At 41.8% G+C, this 19,480-nt stretch overlaps 1 protein-coding gene across 4 annotated transcripts in view; it reads right to left on the reverse strand.

Moving 5' to 3' along the window:
- Positions 1-19,480, reverse strand: part of STARD13 (StAR related lipid transfer domain containing 13) — a 218,240-nt gene that overhangs the window by 99,773 nt on the left and 98,987 nt on the right. The window contains exon 1 of one of the 4 annotated variants that reach the window (XM_028726487.2): positions 4,116-4,785. The exons of the other annotated variants lie outside the window; for them this stretch is intronic. Within the exon in view, the coding sequence (XP_028582320.1) occupies positions 4,116-4,281 (166 nt within the window). The 5' untranslated portion in view covers positions 4,282-4,785. Of the gene's footprint in view, positions 1-4,115; positions 4,786-19,480 lie in introns of those variants that run through there. 4 annotated transcript variants of the gene reach the window in all.

The following is a 19,480-nucleotide window of genomic DNA, read 5'->3' on the forward strand; positions in this document are numbered from 1 at the left end:
ATATGTAGTTCTACCATAAGTATTCTGTTCTTCAGGACCAATATGGCAGCCTCTTACGTTCATGCCAAATATGTCAGAATAATGAATTAGTCTCTCAAACACACAAATAGAACCAAGCAGAAGTTCAGTGGAGAAAACTCATGCCAGCGATCTTTGCTTTTATGGGGTGCCTCTCGTAAGAATGTGAAAGCAGATCATAGGCTTTGGATAGCTCAGTCATAACCTCACCTTTTTCTTTGATCTACTAGCTCCCAAAGCCTAGAACAGCCCAGCAATTGTATGTTCTTTTAACTTAGATATATTAAGAGTTGCTTGAAAAATTGTTGACTTAACTTGGGGAGGTTTGCTATTTCAAAATATGAGAACCCTTGAATTAAAGAACATGCTTAGTGCTTTGCTGAATTAAAGCCACAGCAAATACACTGTGACTTCCTCTTTACGTCAAGAGTTTCATGATAAAATACTCCTTTTGCATTGCTATGTTAAGTTTGTAAGAACTGCTGGATAAAATTTACTTTCAATGCAATTGCCCTGCGGCTCTGGGATGACCTTCTTGAAGGACGCCAAAAACTGTCTCCCCAATGACATTCCAGAGGGTACAAAACTAAGCTGTTCCCCAAAGAACTTTGGAAGTCAAGATTAGTATGTTGGCCATGACCTATAGTTTTTCTTGGTAGGCTGTGGAATGTTTTGTGGAGCTTCTCTGAAAATGAAGTGCTGTTGATTGGTGGGTTGGCTGTAGAGACTGAGTGACACCCCAGACATGCAATGGAGGCTTCCTGGCTCCTCCCCTGAGTGTAATGTTTTTCTCAATTGCTGCTTCTGCAAAATGGAGTAGCACAAGGGGGCACAGAGGAATGAGGAAATCTGAAGAATTTGGTGAGGCTACCGTATGCAGGCAAAAGTGTCTTTCCACTCATGCAGTTATGACTTTGGATACAAGCCATTCTGCTTTGGGTTTTTATGTAATTTTGAAATCCTGTTTTATTTTTTATGTAAACTGCTTTGACCTTAGGAAACGGGTTAGATAAATGTCACAACTACACAAATAATTAAAAGGGTCAGCATAGTGCTTCAAAGAGCTTTAGCAAGAGGCAAGTGGCGCCTTGTGACGACAGTGTGCTTGAACCTCAACATTACTTGACATTCAGCACTATCTTAAGATAACTTTGGGTGCTAACATAAATGAAAATTATGGAAGCTTTTGGGGGGGCAAGTTTCCTGCAACCTCCACTACTCTGCAGCTTCTAGCACCCCATTAAAAGAAGGTCAATAGCAGGCACAGCCAAACTTGGCCCTCCAGATGTTTTGGGACTACAACTCCCATCATCCCTAGCTAAAAGGACCAGTGGTCAGGGATGATGGAACTTGTAATCCCAAAATATCTGGAGGGTTGAGTTTGCCTATGCCTGGTCAATAGCTTCCTGAGCAATGTAGGATACTGCTGGGGGATAGAAGAAGCACCTGAAATTTCCACTTAGGTTCCTAAGTTATGTTGCCTTAAAGAAGTTAATGGAAAAAACCATTTATGTCCTTCTTCTCTGCCCAGTAGCTCCCTAACCCTTCAAAAAAAACTTTTCAAGCAGTGCAGGTGGATGAAAGGTGATGGTGGGATAAGGAGCTTTCCTTTCTTGCTCTTCTATAAGTTTATTCCTATATTCAAAATTAAAAAGAGAATTAACAGTTACAGTTCTCCCTGCACCAATAACCATCATCATTAAAGGTATTAAACATAAAAAGTGCAGACAGTCCCTTTCCTCTTATAGGGGCAACAACTTGCTATGCATAAGGGCCATAAATGCAATTTCAGCTATATCCAATCCAAGTTCTCAAGAAACAACATTGGGAAATATTTCTGCTGAAGCCCTGGAGAGCTGTCAATAGTCAGGGTACATTACTGGGCTGGGCAACCCATATACGTATATGGCAGCACCTCATATCTTGTGTATCTGTTAAGGTGAATGTCTGAAATTAGGCAAATATCAACATGGTAAATGGGAACAATGCCAATTTTGAGATGGGTATATTCAAAACATCAGAGATACACCAGTGAAAGCTGACAGCCACTAATTCTTGTGCACGCATTGTGATATACCCTCTTGTATCTTCACAAATATCAAACCATCTACTTTACGTAGAAGCAGATAAGAGCAGCAGAAGCCCAGAGGAAATATAGGTTTGAGGCACACACGCTAGAAAAGATTTTGTGTGATTATTTAGGCTGAAAATTACAACCAAGTCCCTCTAACAACCTCAAAGGGAATGTTTAGGCAAGGGTGTCAGAGGCTGACATTGCTGGACATATATAAAAGCCCACACTGTAGCAACCCCAGAACAGATTTAGAGGGAGCACAGGGAGAGGGGAGGAATGTGCAATAAGAAATACTTGCACTAACGGAACTATTTCTCTGGAAACCGCCCAATAGATTTTTGAAGGTTAGGAACGAAGCTCTGCTTTTTCAGCATTTCATTCTGGGCATTCATTAACACAGCTCCCAAAATTATAGGAAGATGCTTAAAAAGAATTCTAGGGCATAGGCCTCGGATATTCCCTGAAGTTTTACAAATCTTTTTCCCCAGCACACATCATCACCTGGAAATGTGTATTTAATTAAATACTGTGTGCTTTTTGTTTTAAACAAACCCAAAGGGAAAATTTTGCTCTTTTTCTTTCCATCAAGATTGTGCACAAGGTAATACGGCATGACATAATATCCTTCCTGAAATCGAAGCCGCAGCTAGGACCAGTATCCTCCAAACATCACCGGTTCCTGAAACCATATTGCAAACAACAGAGTTTGCCTAATTGCCAAGGGAATAATCTCATTCATCAAATGCTTGTTGCTGAAATATGCATTGTTCCTTTATAAATGTGATAGGATTTCCATCAACATATCCTTTACCCAAAGCTCAACAGTAACTAAGCAGAGATAATAATTTAAGCCAGCAGCCCTGTGATCCTGGATATGGGAGTACACACCAGTGAACTCAGTGGTACTTACTTCCAAGTAAATATGCAGCAGATATAAGTGTTGAAAGTACTTATCTAGGAAAGCAGAAATCCACATATGAAACTCTGGCATCATATATTCTCATGACCGGAAGTCTGATATTGCTATTCAGCTGGCTCTCTCGATACAGTGCAGGTGCTATGAGTGAACTGAAATGAGCCACCGTTCCCTTAAGGAACATTGTTTTTCCCATTTTCCTAAATATAAGCTGGAAGTCCATGGCACTTGGTAGTATTCTCTCTGTTGATCTTCTACGTAACTTTTTTAACGGATTCATACAGGCAGTTGCGTATCATCTTTCTGTGTGAAAGGCTCTAAGCATCACTTCAATTAAAAGCACATAAAGATGAACCAAAACTATACATTGGGGAGAGTGCTCCTGCATCCGTTCAGCCCTCATATTTTACACAGGGAGGAGGAAGAAACGGATATGCCCAAGGAGACTGCTTGCGTAGGCCTATAAACTTTCTCAAAATGAATATCGTACGTGATCTGCTTGTGAGGCCTTTGAGGACAAGGACCTATCTATTTCTGTTACTCACTCTACATTATAGAAGTAGGGTGGGCATAAATTAAAAATTCAGTGAACATAAATTTTAAAGACAAACACCAGCAGTTACTCCATAGCCTTATGGAAAACATTTGGTCATACACGGCTTACGTCTCTACGCAAGTACTTACAGCACAAGAGCACTTAAATAATGTTTAATAGCAGATAGCAGATTTATAGTACGATCGGTATATTGTATTGACTGAGATCTAGCAGAATCCTACATAGAACAACCTGGTCCAAGCAGCTGAGGTGGTGAATGGAGCATGTATGGAATGTGGAAGTTTATGATTAAGTGGCTGGGCAGCTAAGTCCTTTTTCACACTACTTGCATGGCTGCACGTTTGCAAATGGATAACTACACTGCAGCTAAATGCTGTCATTCGGGTTATTTATTTCTTTTCCTTTTTAAAATCCAGTAGTAATGCTGAATAAACAGCACAATCAGAGCTATTGACCAAAAGACTTTAAGGTGAAGAAAACTGACCGGAAGGTATTCTTTCAGCAAGGAGTTACTGTATAATTAAGAGGCTAAGGCAGCCCAAGTGACTCACCTTGTTGAATTTTAGTCAGGAGCTGATGGCGCGCTAGGATCCTACTTATCCTGTACGGAGAAGAGCGTCTTGCAGCCTGATCAAAACGCAAGCACATCTCTTGGCCTTCTGTTGACACGGCATTCACACAGTAGCAGCCTGAAGTGCTGGGCACCTGCCTCAACATCTCCGCCTTCACGTTTTTCAAAAGGAAAAACAACAACTCTTAAATCCCAGATCTAAACCGGAGCACTGAGAGAAGAGAGGCAAGAAGTTGGAAAGCACAAGCGTTTTTTTAAAAAGAGAGAGAAAGAGAGAAAGAAAGGAGGAGTGCCAAAAGCTACAATTCAGGATTCCAGCTTCCCTCACATGATCGGAAAGGGCCAATCAGTCAGAGAAAAGAATGTGAAAGTACACAGCGTGCCTCGCAGAGGAAAGTGAAGGCTATTCAAGCAGTTGCAGCCCCACATAAACGCTGGAAGCGAAGAGCCTTGGAGCTGACTAAGCAACGATGAGCCATGATAGGAAAGTTTAAAGAAAGGAGAGAGGAAAGAGGGAGAGATTTCATGTTGCAACCATTTGAAGCGCGCAGGAGCCCCGATTTTTTTCTCTGCCTCACAGACTCAGGTCTAAGATGCCCTCTTCTCTCTACTGAGGACACGAGAACTTCCTTCCTTGACACCGGAGTTTGTTTTAAACTGTGGGATACAGAGTTCTGGAACTTTTTCTTAAAACTATCGAGAAGCAGAGTAAAGGAAACTCTTTAGCGGCACAAATAGCAGGGGGAGAAAAAGTGAAGCTGAACAATCCCTTTAAGCTTTTAAAGCATTCTAACAAAGGATAGATTCATATCACTGCTCTTTCCTAACAAAGGGTGAGGGTGATTCTCCCTCCACCCCCAATCACTCCTGCAATGACTCATGCGGGGCTTTGTCTTACAAGAAAGATGCTTCTGGTTACTATGAGTACAAAAGCCCTCAAGAATTTGGTCTTGTCATCCAATTGAATCTAAATAGTCCAGGAAGCCTTTGCACATTAGAATCCTTAAAAAAAAAAGAAAAAAGATTTTCAGTACTGAAATGGACCCACTGTAAAGAGTTATCTAGCATCCCAACAATGTGTACCCATGTCGCCAGTTTTGGGTTTGTCCATTGTCTTTTCATGCTAAGCCAGTAGGATCTGTTTATTGAGCATTTATCCTGATATGCTTGCAGAACACTTACATGGAGGTTAATTTATAGCCGGCTTTAATCGTTCTGATTTGCTTGCACATTTTCCCATTAACAATTGCTTCATTTCATACTTCTCTGTGCATTTTACCCGTCGCTTTCCTAATCACAAAAAGGGTGCTTCTTTTTAAAGGAGGTTTTGGTGCACTAAGGTGCAAAGCACTTGATCCACTTTAATTTTGCAAACCTAAATTTCCCATTGTGTGCTTGAACCCCTCCCACAAAATACCGACAGCCTGATATAGCACCCTTTAACCTAACATGCATTTGAGGACCCATTTCTTAATTTTTAAAAATCATATATTTATATGGTGGTAGTGTTGCTGTTGGGATACATCTGAAATCAGGCTGAGACTCCAGCCAGGGTCTCAGGTCACCAGTCGAAGCCCACTGAACTAAGCAATCATCCATTTAGTTTTATAAAACACAATGTTTACTTTATTCTGCAGAGGACTCTGATGTAATGTTTTCATTTGTATGAGAAATTTTCAGTGTGTGGCTATTCTTAAAAAAGCAAAATATATACACACACAGGAAAACAGGAAACTGCCTTATACTCAGCCAGGCCATTAGTCCATTTAGCTCAGTACTGTCTGTGCTGACTAGCAGCTTCTCTTTAGGATTTCTGACAGGGTTATCTCCCAGCCCCAATAATGATGATGATGATAATGATAATTTTATTATTTATATTCCACCCATCTGGCTGGGTTTCCCCAGCCACTCTGGGTGGCTTACAGCATAAATGAAAGCATAATAAAACATCAAACATTTAAAAAATGCAACATATTATACAGACTATAAATAAACCAATAAATCAACAGAAACTAATCATCACCATTCAGGTAGGTAGCCGTGTTGGTCTGACGCAGTCGAAATATATATATATATATATATATATATATATAATTGCCCAGTAACACCTTAAAGACCAACTAAATTTGTTCTTGGTATAAGCTTTCATGTGTATGTTGAATGGTTTCTTTAAATTTTAGGTTTCATTATTGTTTCACAAGATGTGTATGTCTTTAAGGGCCAGAGCAAATAACATGGCCTAGTTTTACAGCTGTGAAGCAGTATAGCAGGTGCTGTTAAGTTATGTTAATTAAGCTGTTGGGTATAGTATATAAAGAGCAGCATGTAGCTCTCTCAGTACCCTGGTGGATGGGTCACACTTATTGATATAATGTAATTTAGTGTAAAAGGAGTTTTTGTTTTGTAAGCCAAGTTACAGGGAACTAGGCAGAGGGCCTTCTCGGTAGTGGCACCCTCCCTGTGGAACGCCCTCCCACCAGATGTCAAAGAGAACAACAACTACCAGACTTTTAGAAGACATCTGAAGGCAGCCCTGTTTAGGGAAGCTTTTAATGTTTGATGTATTACAGTATTTTAATATTTTTTTGGAAGCCGCCCAGAGTGGCTGGGGAAGCCCAGCAAGATGGGCGGGGTATAAATAAATAAATAAATAAATAAATAAATAAATGATGATGATGGTGATGATGATGATGATGATGATGATGTTGTTGTTGTTGTTATTTGTTATTAAACCAAGCAAAAGTTACTTTTGCATTTCTTGAATGTGTGGTCTCCCCAGCACGCCTTCTGCTGCCCAACTAATCTGCAAAAAGCCAACAGTTCATACACACTTCTTCACATACAAGAAATGTGCATGCATACGAAAGCTTATACCAAGAACAAACTTAGTTGGTCTCTAAGGTGCTACTGGACAATTTTTTTATTTTTTTATATGATCATCATCATCATCATTTTGCAGTTATAACAAAATTAAAATAACCGCCAACCCCAACCCAACAAAAACAAAGCAGAGGAACCAAAATTAAAACTATTTAAAACATTTCAAAACATTTTAGCTGGTTGTCCCAACCCAAGAGTTGTTCCAGCAATGTCCCTCTGGCCTCCCAGGAGCCTCTTTTGGCCTCACCCTCTAGGACAGGTGGAAATGGGCCTTGCAGCAGGAGCACTCACAGGGATTGAGACAGGGACCTCCTGGATGCAAAGGATGATCTACTGCTGAGCTGCAGCCCTTCTCCACCTAAAGACTACATGGAACCCACTTATAGGATATAAATTCACCTCAGAGCTGTAGAGCTTCAGAATAATGACTTCTGGGAGAAGTAGAGAGAAGAAACACCATGGTGCCTTCCCACTTTCTTCCTAAAGCTGGGAAAGTACTAACAAGGGCTTTGGGAAGGAGCTCTAGGACCCAGTCAGAGCCCTCATGCCTCCTTCCCAAAGCCCAGTGCCTCACTTTTCTGGCCTTGCGAAGGCAGGCGGAGGGCTGCAAGGGTGCATCAAATGTTGCCAAGGGCCACCAAAAAAACCTCTTGAGGGCCACATGCGGCCTTTGGGCCACATGTTGGACTACCCAGTTCTAGACCAATAAATTGATCAATTTATTGAAATTATTATATTCTATAACAATCAATAATAATATTTGAAATTAATATAGAGTTGAAACTTTAGCATTTACATCTTACGTTTGGCTTCTTCATGACAGGCGAAGGAGGATAGTGTTTGTTTCACGAAGCTGTCAAGCAGCTGTGCTGTGATTTGGATACCGAGTGACACTAGTACTTATTGCCAATACCAAGAAGTTCCTCCTAGGTTCACAGAACTACTTAAATCAAGATTTTAAGGCTTGGGAACAGCATCCCTGCTCTCCTTCCAGAAACCAAAGGATGCACTTAGAAGAAGGGAACTGAGAGGCAGAACCTTCACCAACCTCCTTTTTGGCAATGGAAAGGGCATTTGTAAAACACAAGCTAGAAATATTCTCAATAAACAATGAAATTGTTTATTTCCTGAAAATGGAAGTGCCGCCAAGTTCTGAACGTATTGATTCTCACTGATTTTAAGTAGGTTTTCTTCTAAATAGCAGTGTAATCCTATGCTGCCCTACTCCACTGCTTGGTGAAAGTTCCCACACTCTCAAGAGCAGGGATGTCCAATCAGTAGATTGCAATCTACTGGTAGATCCCTGGCTATCCTTATCATGTACAAAAAGTTACTCTGTGCAATCCTCCCCCAAAAAAGCTCAACAACTCTGGGCAATCCACCCACCCAACGCGTGCTCCTCCTCCCTCCAATGACAATGGTAGATCACGGGTAGTTTTTTTATACTGGGAGTAGATCGCAGTCTCTTGGGTGTTGGACATGCCTGCTCTAGAGAGAAGACAAGGCTAAGAACAGCCCCTTCTGTTTAGCAGGTATCAGAACAGCTCTGTCCCTCTAGTGGTGGTTCAAGTCTGTGGCACCAGTGGAAAACTGGGATGGAGGATGCTAAGTTACCGGTATCTTGAGAGGCACCAAGACAAGGTTTCTTCGGAATAGGATGCTGTCATGGCACAGCTCTTTTCTTGCAATCTTGGGGTTAATGCGGGACACAGGGTCAGGGCAAAGTCATTGCTTACTTTAATAATTTTACACACTATGTTTATAGTTTACCATAAAAAGAAAAAACGAGGCACTTATTTGATACAAAAGGGCTGCCATATTAGATCAGAATGATCTCCAGTTGCCTTTCTACCCTATGGTTTTATGAAAACCACGTGGAATCAAAAACTTGATTCACGTGATCTCCTCACCCCCATTACCACTTCTGAGACGGAAATAGTATGCATGGGATTCACCTAACAAATCCCGAGAACAGAAACCCTGCACAAGGACTTCTCCTTGTGCAATGGGGCTTCCCTTCCCTTCCCCGTGTGCCCCCTTGCCCCCTAAATTGGCTCAGGGATGGGGAGAATCCCCAGAACAACACGGGAGAGGGGGATCGTTCCATCTGGCAAGCTGAAATGTTGGTGCTAATGGAACATTCATCTTAGCATGATGCTCACGTCCTCCCTATGAGATTTGGGCACTTGTATGCATGGACATCCACCTAGAGCACCTACATCAAATGTTGTATGTGGTTTAGCAGAGCGGCATGCAACTGTTCCTGCATACATAAAGGCCATTATTGCTCAGGGAAGCATCTCATAGCACCAAAGTACACTTGGTGATCATGGGCCAGATGGTCACTTTTCCTTCAGCTTAACCTACCTCACAAGGATAAAATGGGAAGCAGAGAAAATCATGCATGCTATCCTGAGCTTCTTGGAGAAAAGGCAAGATATAACTATAATAATACTCCTGGATAAGTGGGTAGTTTGTTGTTGTTTTGTTGTTTAGTCATATAGTCGTGTCCGACTCTTCGTGACCCCATGGACCAGAGCATGCCAGGCATTCCTGTCTTCCACTGCCTCCCGGAGTTTGGTCAGACTCATGTTCGTAGCTTCAAGAACACTGTCCAACCATCTCGTCCTCTATCGTCCCCTTCTCCTTGTGCCCCCAGTCTTTCCCAACATCAGGGTCTTTTCCAGGGAGTCTTCTCTTCTCATGAGGTGGCCAAAGTATTGGACCCTCAGCTTCACGATCTGTCCTTCTAGTGAGCACTCAGGGCTGATTTCCATCAGAATGGATAGGTTTGATCTTCTTGCAGTCCATGGGACTCTCAAGAGTCTCCTCCAGTACCATAATTCAAAAGCATCAATTCTTCGGCGATCAGCCTTCTTTATGGTCCAGCTCTCACTTCCATACATCACTACTGGGAAAACAGTAGCTTTAACTATACAGACCTTTGTTGGCAAGGTGATGTCTCTGCTTTTTAAGATGAAATGGGTATTTGTTGTTGTTGTTTCGTCGTTTAGTCGTGTCCGACTCTTCGTGACCCCATGGACCAGAGCACGCCAGGCACTCCTGTCTTCCACCGCCTCCCGCAGTTTGGTCAGGCTCATGTTGGTAGCTTCAAGAACACTATCCAACCATCTCATCCTCTGTCGTCCCCTTCTCCTTGTGCCCTCCATCTTTCCCAACATCAGGGTCTTTTCCAGGGAGTCTTCTCTTCTCATGAGGTGGCCAAAGTATTGGAGCCTCAATTTCACGATCTGTCCTTCCAGTGAGCACTCAGGTCTGATTTCCTTAAGAATGGATGCGTTTGATCTTCTTGCAGTCCATGGGACTCTCAAGAGTCTCCTCCAGCACCATAATTCAAAAGCATCAATTCTTCGGCGATCAGCCTTCTTTATGGTCCAGCTCTCACTTCCATACATCACTACTGGGAAAACCATGGCTTTAACTATACGGACCTTTGTTGGTAAGGTGATGTCTCTACTTTTTAAGATGTTGTCTAGATTTGCCATCGCCTTTCTCCCAAGGAGCAGGCGTCTTTTAATTTCGTGACTGCTGTCACCATCTGCAGTGATCATGGAGCCCAAGAAAATAAAATCTCTCACTGCCTCCATTTCTTCCCCTTCTATTTGCCAGGAGGTGATGGGACCAGTGGCCATGATCTTCGTTTTTTTGATGTTGAGCTTCAGACCATATTTTGCGCTCTCCTCTTTCACCCTCATTAAAAGGTTCTTTAATTCCTCCTCACTTTCTGCCATCAAGGTTGTGTCATCTGCATATCTGAGGTTGTTGATATTTCTTCCGGCGATCTTAATTCCGGCTTGGGATTCATCCAGCCCAGCCTTTCGCATGATGAATTCTGCATATAAGTTAAATAAGCAGGGGGACAATATACAGCCTTGTCGTACTCCTTTCCCAATTTTGAACCAATCAGAAGTGGGTATAGGACAACCCAAATTAGTGTTCATATGGAAGTGTAAACGGTTAGATGACTTTTCTTCAAATGTGCCAGTTACATCAAAACATTTTACACACTGTACTAATATGTCCCATGCTATAAAACTAGCAGCAGGATCGAGCAATAACTGTATTATTATTTATAAGACATTAGTACCAAAACAATAGGAAAGGCAGTAATTGTTTGATGCACGTTACTCCTTGCAAATACCAACTCATTACAGAAGTGTTATTTTTTTAATTTACTGGAATCTACCTATTTCTACAAAGCACCTTAGGCTACATATCTATTGCATGGAAGATGCTACATTAGTTGTCATGATTATATTACAGAGTTAATTAATGCCTCAGAGCGTATTCACAGTTTTATGTAGTTGGACTTCTGCTTAAAACAGTGATAGCATCAAAGGCTTCAATGAAATGCTAAAATTACTTCTCATCTATTTACTGTGCACATTTAAGAAGGCTCCTGAGTCTGGTGATAGCTGACAGACCTCTGTTCAGTTCCTAACTTTGGGAGTGGACCACAGACTGAATCATTTCATACTTTATTGCGTCAGTGTTTCTCTTTACAATGTTCATTCACAGGGCGTGAAGTGCAATAGCTTTTCTAAAGAAGCCACAACAAACTCCTGTGATGGAAGGTGGCAACTCAGATGGCTTGTTCTAACCTCCCCCATGAAATAAATTACAACCCACACCATTAAAGCATATTGTTACAATAAAACTCTAAAGGAATTTCTACTCCATGTTTAGGTTGGTGCTCACAAAACTGTCTGGTAAAGTAACGCTAATGCAGTTGAGTGCAATGGCATTGTTCAAGAAGAACGTTGAAGTCAGACTTCCGTGAGTGATGAATGCTGGAAGTCTCCCAAAACTGGGGAAGAGTGAAGTAGCCACACTAGGTCTGCAAAGCATTACAAAAGAACAGTGTGGTGCAAGCAGTATACAAATGGAGACCGGCATGTGAGCAGGATGGTGGCTCCAGTGGAAAGTAGTAGAATACAGAAGGACTAAGGATTACCGTATTTTTCGCTCTATAAGACGCACCAGACCACAAGACGCACCTAGTTTTTGGAGGAGGAAAACAAGAAAAAAAATATTCTGAATCTCAGAAGCCAGAACAGCAAGAGGGATCGCTGCGCAGTGAAAGCAGCAATCCCTCTTGCTGTTCTGGCTACTGGGATAGCTGCACAGCCTGCATTCACTCCATAAGACGCACACACATTTCCCCTTACTTTTTAGGAGGGGAAAAGTGAGTCTTATAGAGCAAAAGATACGGTATTTCTTAGCTGCAACCTAGAGCGTATATAGGAGTTTGTTACAGGAGAAAGAAGCAGAGAATATATAAACCCCAGCAAGCATGGCCAGTGACCAGGAACGATGGGAGTTGTAGTTCAGCAACATCTGGAGGGCCAAAGGTTCCCCAACACTGTGGTGCACCAGCTCTATGGCATCAGGAAGCGGTGGGCTAGCTCCTTCACTGGAGGGATATAAGCAGAGGCTGGATAACAATCTGTTATGGCTGCTGAATTTCTGCAATATTCCTGTACTTAGTAGGCCTACATGATCTCCCAAGGTCCTGGTCCAACTCTAAAATTGTATGATTTTATTATTCTATGTATCTCTTGGGAAAAGAACAGCAGGAAAAGCTACAAAAGGAATGGAGCTTTCTATTTTTCACAAAGAAATAAAGATGTTTCTTCCTCCCCCCCCCCCCCAGACCCGGATTTTAATGGTGAGTGAGAGGCTTTATAAAGGATTTCAATCCAAGAAAGAGGTGGAAAGAAACAGCACGATCAAACTCTTTCAAAAAACCAAACTTTGAAATCCAGAGAGATACTGATGTGTTTTAGAGGCGAGACAGCTGCTGTATGTAAACTGTCTGACAATTTCTTGTAAAAAAGAATACTCCTGTGCAAGCGGATTTTTACATGTAAAAGCTCAAAGACACCCACACACAATCCTCAGCTCAGCAGAATGATGTATCCGCTTCCCCCCTCCATTTTGAACATCAGGGGGATTATCTGCCTGCATTTTAAGAACTGTAGGTTTAAGGGGATAACGATGCTATAAAATATTTCTTTTGATATTAAAAGCATTAATGGACCTTATGCTGACATGTCAGTTTGGCACAAAGAAGTGCTGTTTATAGGCTCAGGGAGAAGGAATGACAGCAGTGACAATGGCTTCCTATCACACAGGCTGAAGATCAACATTATATCCAAGCAAGTAATATTCTTCTCTCTCTCTCTCTCTCTCAACTGTGTGTGGGGGGGGGGGGGAGAGAGAGAGAGTATAATGTTTGTGTAAACATTGACCTTATAATAAGGCCATACAATTAAATTGCACAGCAATCATATGCATGATTACTCAGAATTAAGTCCCACTTGGTTCAACAGTCCTACATATATCCTACTAGTGCCATTAAGTTCAATAAGATGTATTTCTGCTTGAGCCCAGGATACAGTCACTGCAAGAGGTTTCTTTTGTAGGTATGATATAGAAAAAATTACATGAAATTTCTAGGCACCTATCCTCTCCACAAAACTACTGTGATTCACAGATTTCACCCGGCAGTAAAAAATTCAGGTAGCTATAGTTCTTGCTACTCCATAGCCATTTTATGTAGATTTCTTCACTGCAACATGCCTAAAAGAGACCAGGAGCAGTCCTTCCTTCAAAGATGCATTTATAATGAATATTATGTCATCAGCCAACCCTACCCCAAACAAGCCACTATTATCCTGGTGGTTAATTACCCACATGGTTCCAAGAATCCCATTCATAGCAATTGTGAGAAACAGAGGCTCATTTCCAGATTCTGTGTGTGAAGAAGCACCATAGTCCAACTGGGATGCAACAGATGTGTTTAAATAAATGTTTTTATTTCAGTTTTTATAAGACTAAATAACAGTGCATTATAGAATGGCCATCTCATTCATATCAAGGACACAAGCTATTTTGCCAGCAAAAGTGCTCTGCAAATCAGGAGGAGATGCAACAGTCATTATTTTCACCAGAGGGATCAAATGTAACAAACCGCACACTATTTAGAACAGCTCTGATGGACAACCCTGTGCTGATATTGTTATGTACTGACAGATATAACGGTGGAGGAGAAAGACATAGACCACTTCTGGTCTTTCTACGGTTACCCACTGATTGATTTTTATGTGATAAAGTAATAATGAGAACTGAACGCCTCTTGGCATTGACTTGACTGCTGACAGTTGAAGATGTCATATTTGAAGTGATGCAGCAATAGGGGGTTGCTGCCAGTTACTGCTTCTAGCCAAACAGATGTTTCACTTTAGGTTCTTAAGGGGTCACAAGATTAAGGGCAGAGTAAGTGGATGAGCAAATGAGCAGGAGAAAAAGATGGGGTGGGGGGCACAAATGGAAAACACCAGAAAGCTGAAAAGAAAGAGGCGGGAGGGGGAGAGGTGAAGCCACAAAATGATGCTCAAAAGCTGAAACTGTGTTGGAAGATAGAAAACAACCAACATTTCCACTTGAACCCAAATATACACATCACAGAGATTCAGTCAAAGCATAATGCTTCAAAATCCAAATTTCATTGAATCAACACAATAAATGGAATCTCTTTGCCCCTGCAGAAAGATGGGTAACTACAAAGTTGACCATTCAAAGTCTGAGATAAGATGATGAACCTGATTTAGTTTAGTGCAAACTGTGAAGCCCAAGCCACTTCATTTTTGCATAGTTGAGAGATGTATGCTATCAGTCTCTAAGGTCAGCTTCAAAACTAAACCCAGCACAATCCACACTGACAGTGCCAGCTTCAAAAGCTCTGAACGGGCATCTGGGTCTCCGAGATGCTTTAGCAGTATATGAAAAGATAAAGGATGGCAGAAAGGTGAAAGGTGCCAATATAATTGCAGTTTGCCACTCATCTGCTCCTCCGAAGGCAACTGCTATTTGCCACAGGCAAAGTTATGACCTGGTTTCATTCTGTAAGAATTTACATATAGCATGCAAGCATCCAGGCCCATAAGATTATTCAAGATACAGAAACAGCCTCCCATAATCTGCCTTTTTTTACAAAAAAAAAATGCTATGTACATATGGCTAATGACAAAAATAGTTCAGAGAACTAATCTGCATGATAAAATAAATATGGTGTTGTATCAAGTGTACAGTGTAAATGGTAAAAACTGAATATGTGAACATCTGACAGGCAACATCTTTGTATCATTTACAGAAACTAAATATTTCCATTTTCCCAAAACAGAAAAGCATGCATTGATGGAAGTTTATTCTGTGTCAGATGACTCTCTTGTTTTGCTCATTTGCTGGCTGATTTATCCTAAGAACATAATATTAGGACATTCAACTGAAGTATTCTTTGTAAAAAAAAAAAAGTATTACTCTGGCTTTCTGCCACTGGAAAACATTACTCCAAGGGTCTAAGTCTTTAGAAGAAGCTGCTATGAGTGGGATCTCTTCATTATAGTTTACTGCAGTGACCTAGAATCCAAATGTAGATGTTCAAATCTGTCCTAGCCGGGAATTTGTTCCAGTCATTTAATAATCCCTCTGAATTTGTTAGCTTCCATGAAACACTACAACAGAAGGATTAGCGCATACTTCTTAGCTTGATAACATTTGCTCTGCCCCTACAGCAGCAGCACTCTGTCGTTTGAAGATATTTACTTCATGTACGTGCATAAAAGCCAAGTTGTTGTTCCAGAGTGAGCTTTGCTTAAGCCCTTTACCAACCACAGATCCATTATTTCATTTGTTTTCTATTTAAATCAGTTTTCTCCGCCTTCTAAACTTTACTATGCCAAGTTTACATAATTTGAGGAGAAATAGAACCTGAGAATCTGAATGTATAACCAAAGAACCGGTCCACCATCCCTCAGACCATGTGGTGGGCCGGACTATTTTTTTTTTTTTGGGGGGGGGGGGTAATGAACAAATTCCCATGCCCCACAAATAACCCAGGGATGCATTTTAAATAAAAGCACACATTCTACACATGTAAAAACACGCTGATTCCCGGACAGTCTGTGGGCCAAATTGAGAAGGTGACTGGGCCGCATCTGGCCCCTGGGCCTTAGGTTGCCTACCCCTGGTATATCCTCTAATCCAGGGATGTGGAATCTGTAGCCCTTGAAATGCAGATGGACTACAACCACCATCATCTCAGACTATTGGCCATGCTGTCTGAGTCTGATTCGAAATTGGGTTTCCCCACTTTTTTGTCCCTGAAAAGGCCAATCAGTAGGGAAACACGAAGCTTTCAGGCTCCATACAGAAGGCTCTAAAGCTAAAATTATAAATAAGGAGTCATTTACTGGCCCTCAAAGTTGTCAGTCAACAGCTACAAGACCAAACTCCCCATCATGCTCTTCTTGTGGGATCCATACTTTCTACATGTAAGTGGTTGAGGGAATGCAACTGCAGTTAAGCGGTATACAAATAATTGTGGAAATAAAAAAGAAAACAAATAATGGGCTAGTAAGTAAGAAGCAAACACACACAAAAACATTATTGATAAATACTTTTACCATTTCTTACGCTTCAGATCTCCCACTTGCAATATATAAAAATACAGTGTTCAGAGCTGGCAGTCAGCCCGAATTCTAAGCCTTTTAGGAGCCCAGAACATACAAAAAGCACTGCCTTGGCTACCCCAATACAGACAAAAGGAGCAAAAAGCTCCTACCACAAGAGGATGAGAGGTTTTTTTGTGTATTATTATTGTTTCTGCATGGAGCAGAATGGAGATAAGAGGATGGTTTAAGACATGAATTCTGCCACCAAAAAAACCAATTTCCTTGTCATTGCTGGTTTATGTTGTTGTTGTTGTTTAGTCGTTTAGTCGTGTCCGACTCTTCGTGACCCCATGGACCAGAGCACGCCAGGCACCTCTGTCCTCCACTACCTCCCGCAGTTTGGTCAAACTCATGCTGGTAACCTCGAAAACACTATCCAACCATCTCGTCCTCTGTCGCCCCCTTCTCCTTGTGCCCTCCATCTTTCCCAGCATCAGGGTCTTCTCCAGGGAGTCTTCTCTTCTCATGAGGTGGCCAAAGTACTGGAGCCTCAGCTTCACGATCTGTCCTTCCAGTGAGCACTCAGGGCTGATTTCCTTAAGAATGGATGCGTTTGATCTTCTTGCAGTCCATGGGACTCTCAAGAGTCTTCTCCAGCACCATAATTCAAAAGCATCAATTCTTCGGCGATCAGCCTTCTTTATGGTCCAGCTCTCACTTCCATACATCACTACTGGGAAAACCATGGCTATACGGACCTTTGTTGGCAAGGTGATGTCTCTACTTCTCAAGATGCTGTCTAGGCCTGTCATTGCCCTTCTCCCAAGAAGCAGGCGTCTTTTAATTTCGTGGCTGCTGTCACCATCTGCGGTGATCATGGAGCCCAAGAAAGTAAAATCTCTCACTGCCTCCATTTCTTCCCTTTCTATTTGCCAGGAGGTGATGGGACCAGTGGCCATGATCTTCGTTTTTTTGATGTTGAGCTTCAGACCATATTTTGCGCTCTCCTCTTTCACCCTCATTAAAAGGTTCTTTAATTCCTCCTCACTTTCTGCCATCAAGGTTGTGTCATCTGCATATCTGAGGTTGCTGATATTTCTTCCGGCAATCTTAATTCCAGCTTGGGATTCATCCAGCCCAGCCTTTCGCATGATGTATTCTGCATACAAATTAAATAAGCAGGGAGACAAAATGCAGCCTTGTCGTACTCCTTTCCCAATTTTGAACCAATCAGTTGTTCCATATCCAGTTCTAACTGTAGCTTCTTGTCCCACATAGAGATTTCTCAGGAGACAGATGAGGTGATCAGGCACTCCCATTTCTTTAAGAACTTGCCATAGTTTGCTGTGGTCGACACAGTCAAAGGCTTTTGCATAGTCAATGAAGCAGAAGTAGATGTCTTTCTGGAACTCTCTAGCTTTCTCCATAATCCAGCGCATGTTTGCAATTTGGTCTCTGGTTCCTCTGCCTCTTCTAAATCCAGCTTGCACTTCTGGGAGTTCTCGATCCACATACTGCTTGAGCCTTCCTTGTAGAATTTTAAGCATAACCTTGCTAGCGTGTGAAATGAGTGCAATTGTGCGGTAGTTGGAGCATTCTTTGGCACTGCCTTTCTTTGGGATTGGGATGTAGACTGATCTTCTCCAATCTTCTGGCCACTGCTGAGTTTTCCAAATTTGCTGGCATATTGAGTGTAGCACCTTAACAGCATCATCTTTTAAAATTTTAAATAGTTCAGCTGGAATACCATCACTTCCACTGGCCTTGTTATTTGCAGTGCTTTCTAAGGCCCATTTGACTTCACTTTCCAGGATGTCTGGCTCAAGGTCAGCAACCACACTACCTGGGGTGTACGAGACATCCATATCCTTCTGGTATAATTCCTCTGTGTATTCTTGCCACCTCTTCTTGATGTCTTCTGCTTCTGTTAGGTCCTTACCACTTTTGTCCTTTATTATGGTAATCTTTGTACGAAATGTTCCTTTCATATCTCCAATTTTCTTGAACAGATCTCTGGTTCTTCCCATTCTGTTGTTTTCCTCTATTTGTTTGCATTGCTCGTTTAAGAAGGCCTTCTTGTCTCTCCTTGCTATTCTTTGGAAATCTGCATTCAATTTCCTGTATCTTTCACTATCTCCCTCACATTTTGCTTGCCTTCTCTCCTCCGCTATTTGTAAGGCCTCGTTGGACAGCCACTTTGCTTTCTTGCATTTCCTTTTCATTGGGATGGTTTTCGTTGCTGCCTCCTGTACAATGTTACGAGCCTCCATCCATAGTTCTTCAGGCACTCTGTCCACCAAATCTAAATCCTTAAACCTGTTCCTCACTTCCACTGTGTATTCATAAGGGATTTGACTTAGATTGTATCTTACTGGCCCAGTGGTTTTTCCTACTTTCTTCAGTTTAAGCTTGAATTTTGCTATAAGAAGCTGATGATCTGAGCCACAGTCAGCTCCAGGTCTTGTTTTTGCTGACTGTATAGAGCTTCTCCATCTTTGGCTGCAGAGAATATAATCAATCTGATTTCGATGCTGCCCATCTGGTGATGTCCATGTGTAGAGTCGTCTCTTGTGTTGTTGGAAAAGAGTGTTTGTGATGACCAGCTTGTTCTCTTGGCAGAACTCTATTAGCCTTTGCCCTGCTTCGTTTTGAACTCCAAGGCCAAACTTGCCAGTTGTTCCTTTTATCTCTTGACTCCCTACTTTAGCATTCCAATCCCCTATAATGAGAAGAACATCCTTCTTTGGTGTCACTTCTATAAGGTCTTGTAAGTCTTCATAGAATTGGTCAATTTCAGTTTCTTCGGCGCCAGTAGTTGGTGCATAAACTTGGATTACTGTGATGTTAAAAGGTCTGCCTTGGATTCGTATCGAGATCATTCTATCATTTTTGAGATTGCATCCCAGTACAGCTTTCGCCACTCTTTTGTTGACTATGAGGGCCACTCCATTTCTTTTACGGGTTTCTTGCCCACAGTAGTAGATGTGAT

The sequence above is a fragment of the Podarcis muralis genome, chromosome 4 (genome assembly GCF_964188315.1).
Source record: "Podarcis muralis chromosome 4, rPodMur119.hap1.1, whole genome shotgun sequence".
Classification (NCBI taxonomy): Eukaryota; Metazoa; Chordata; class Lepidosauria; order Squamata; family Lacertidae; genus Podarcis; species Podarcis muralis.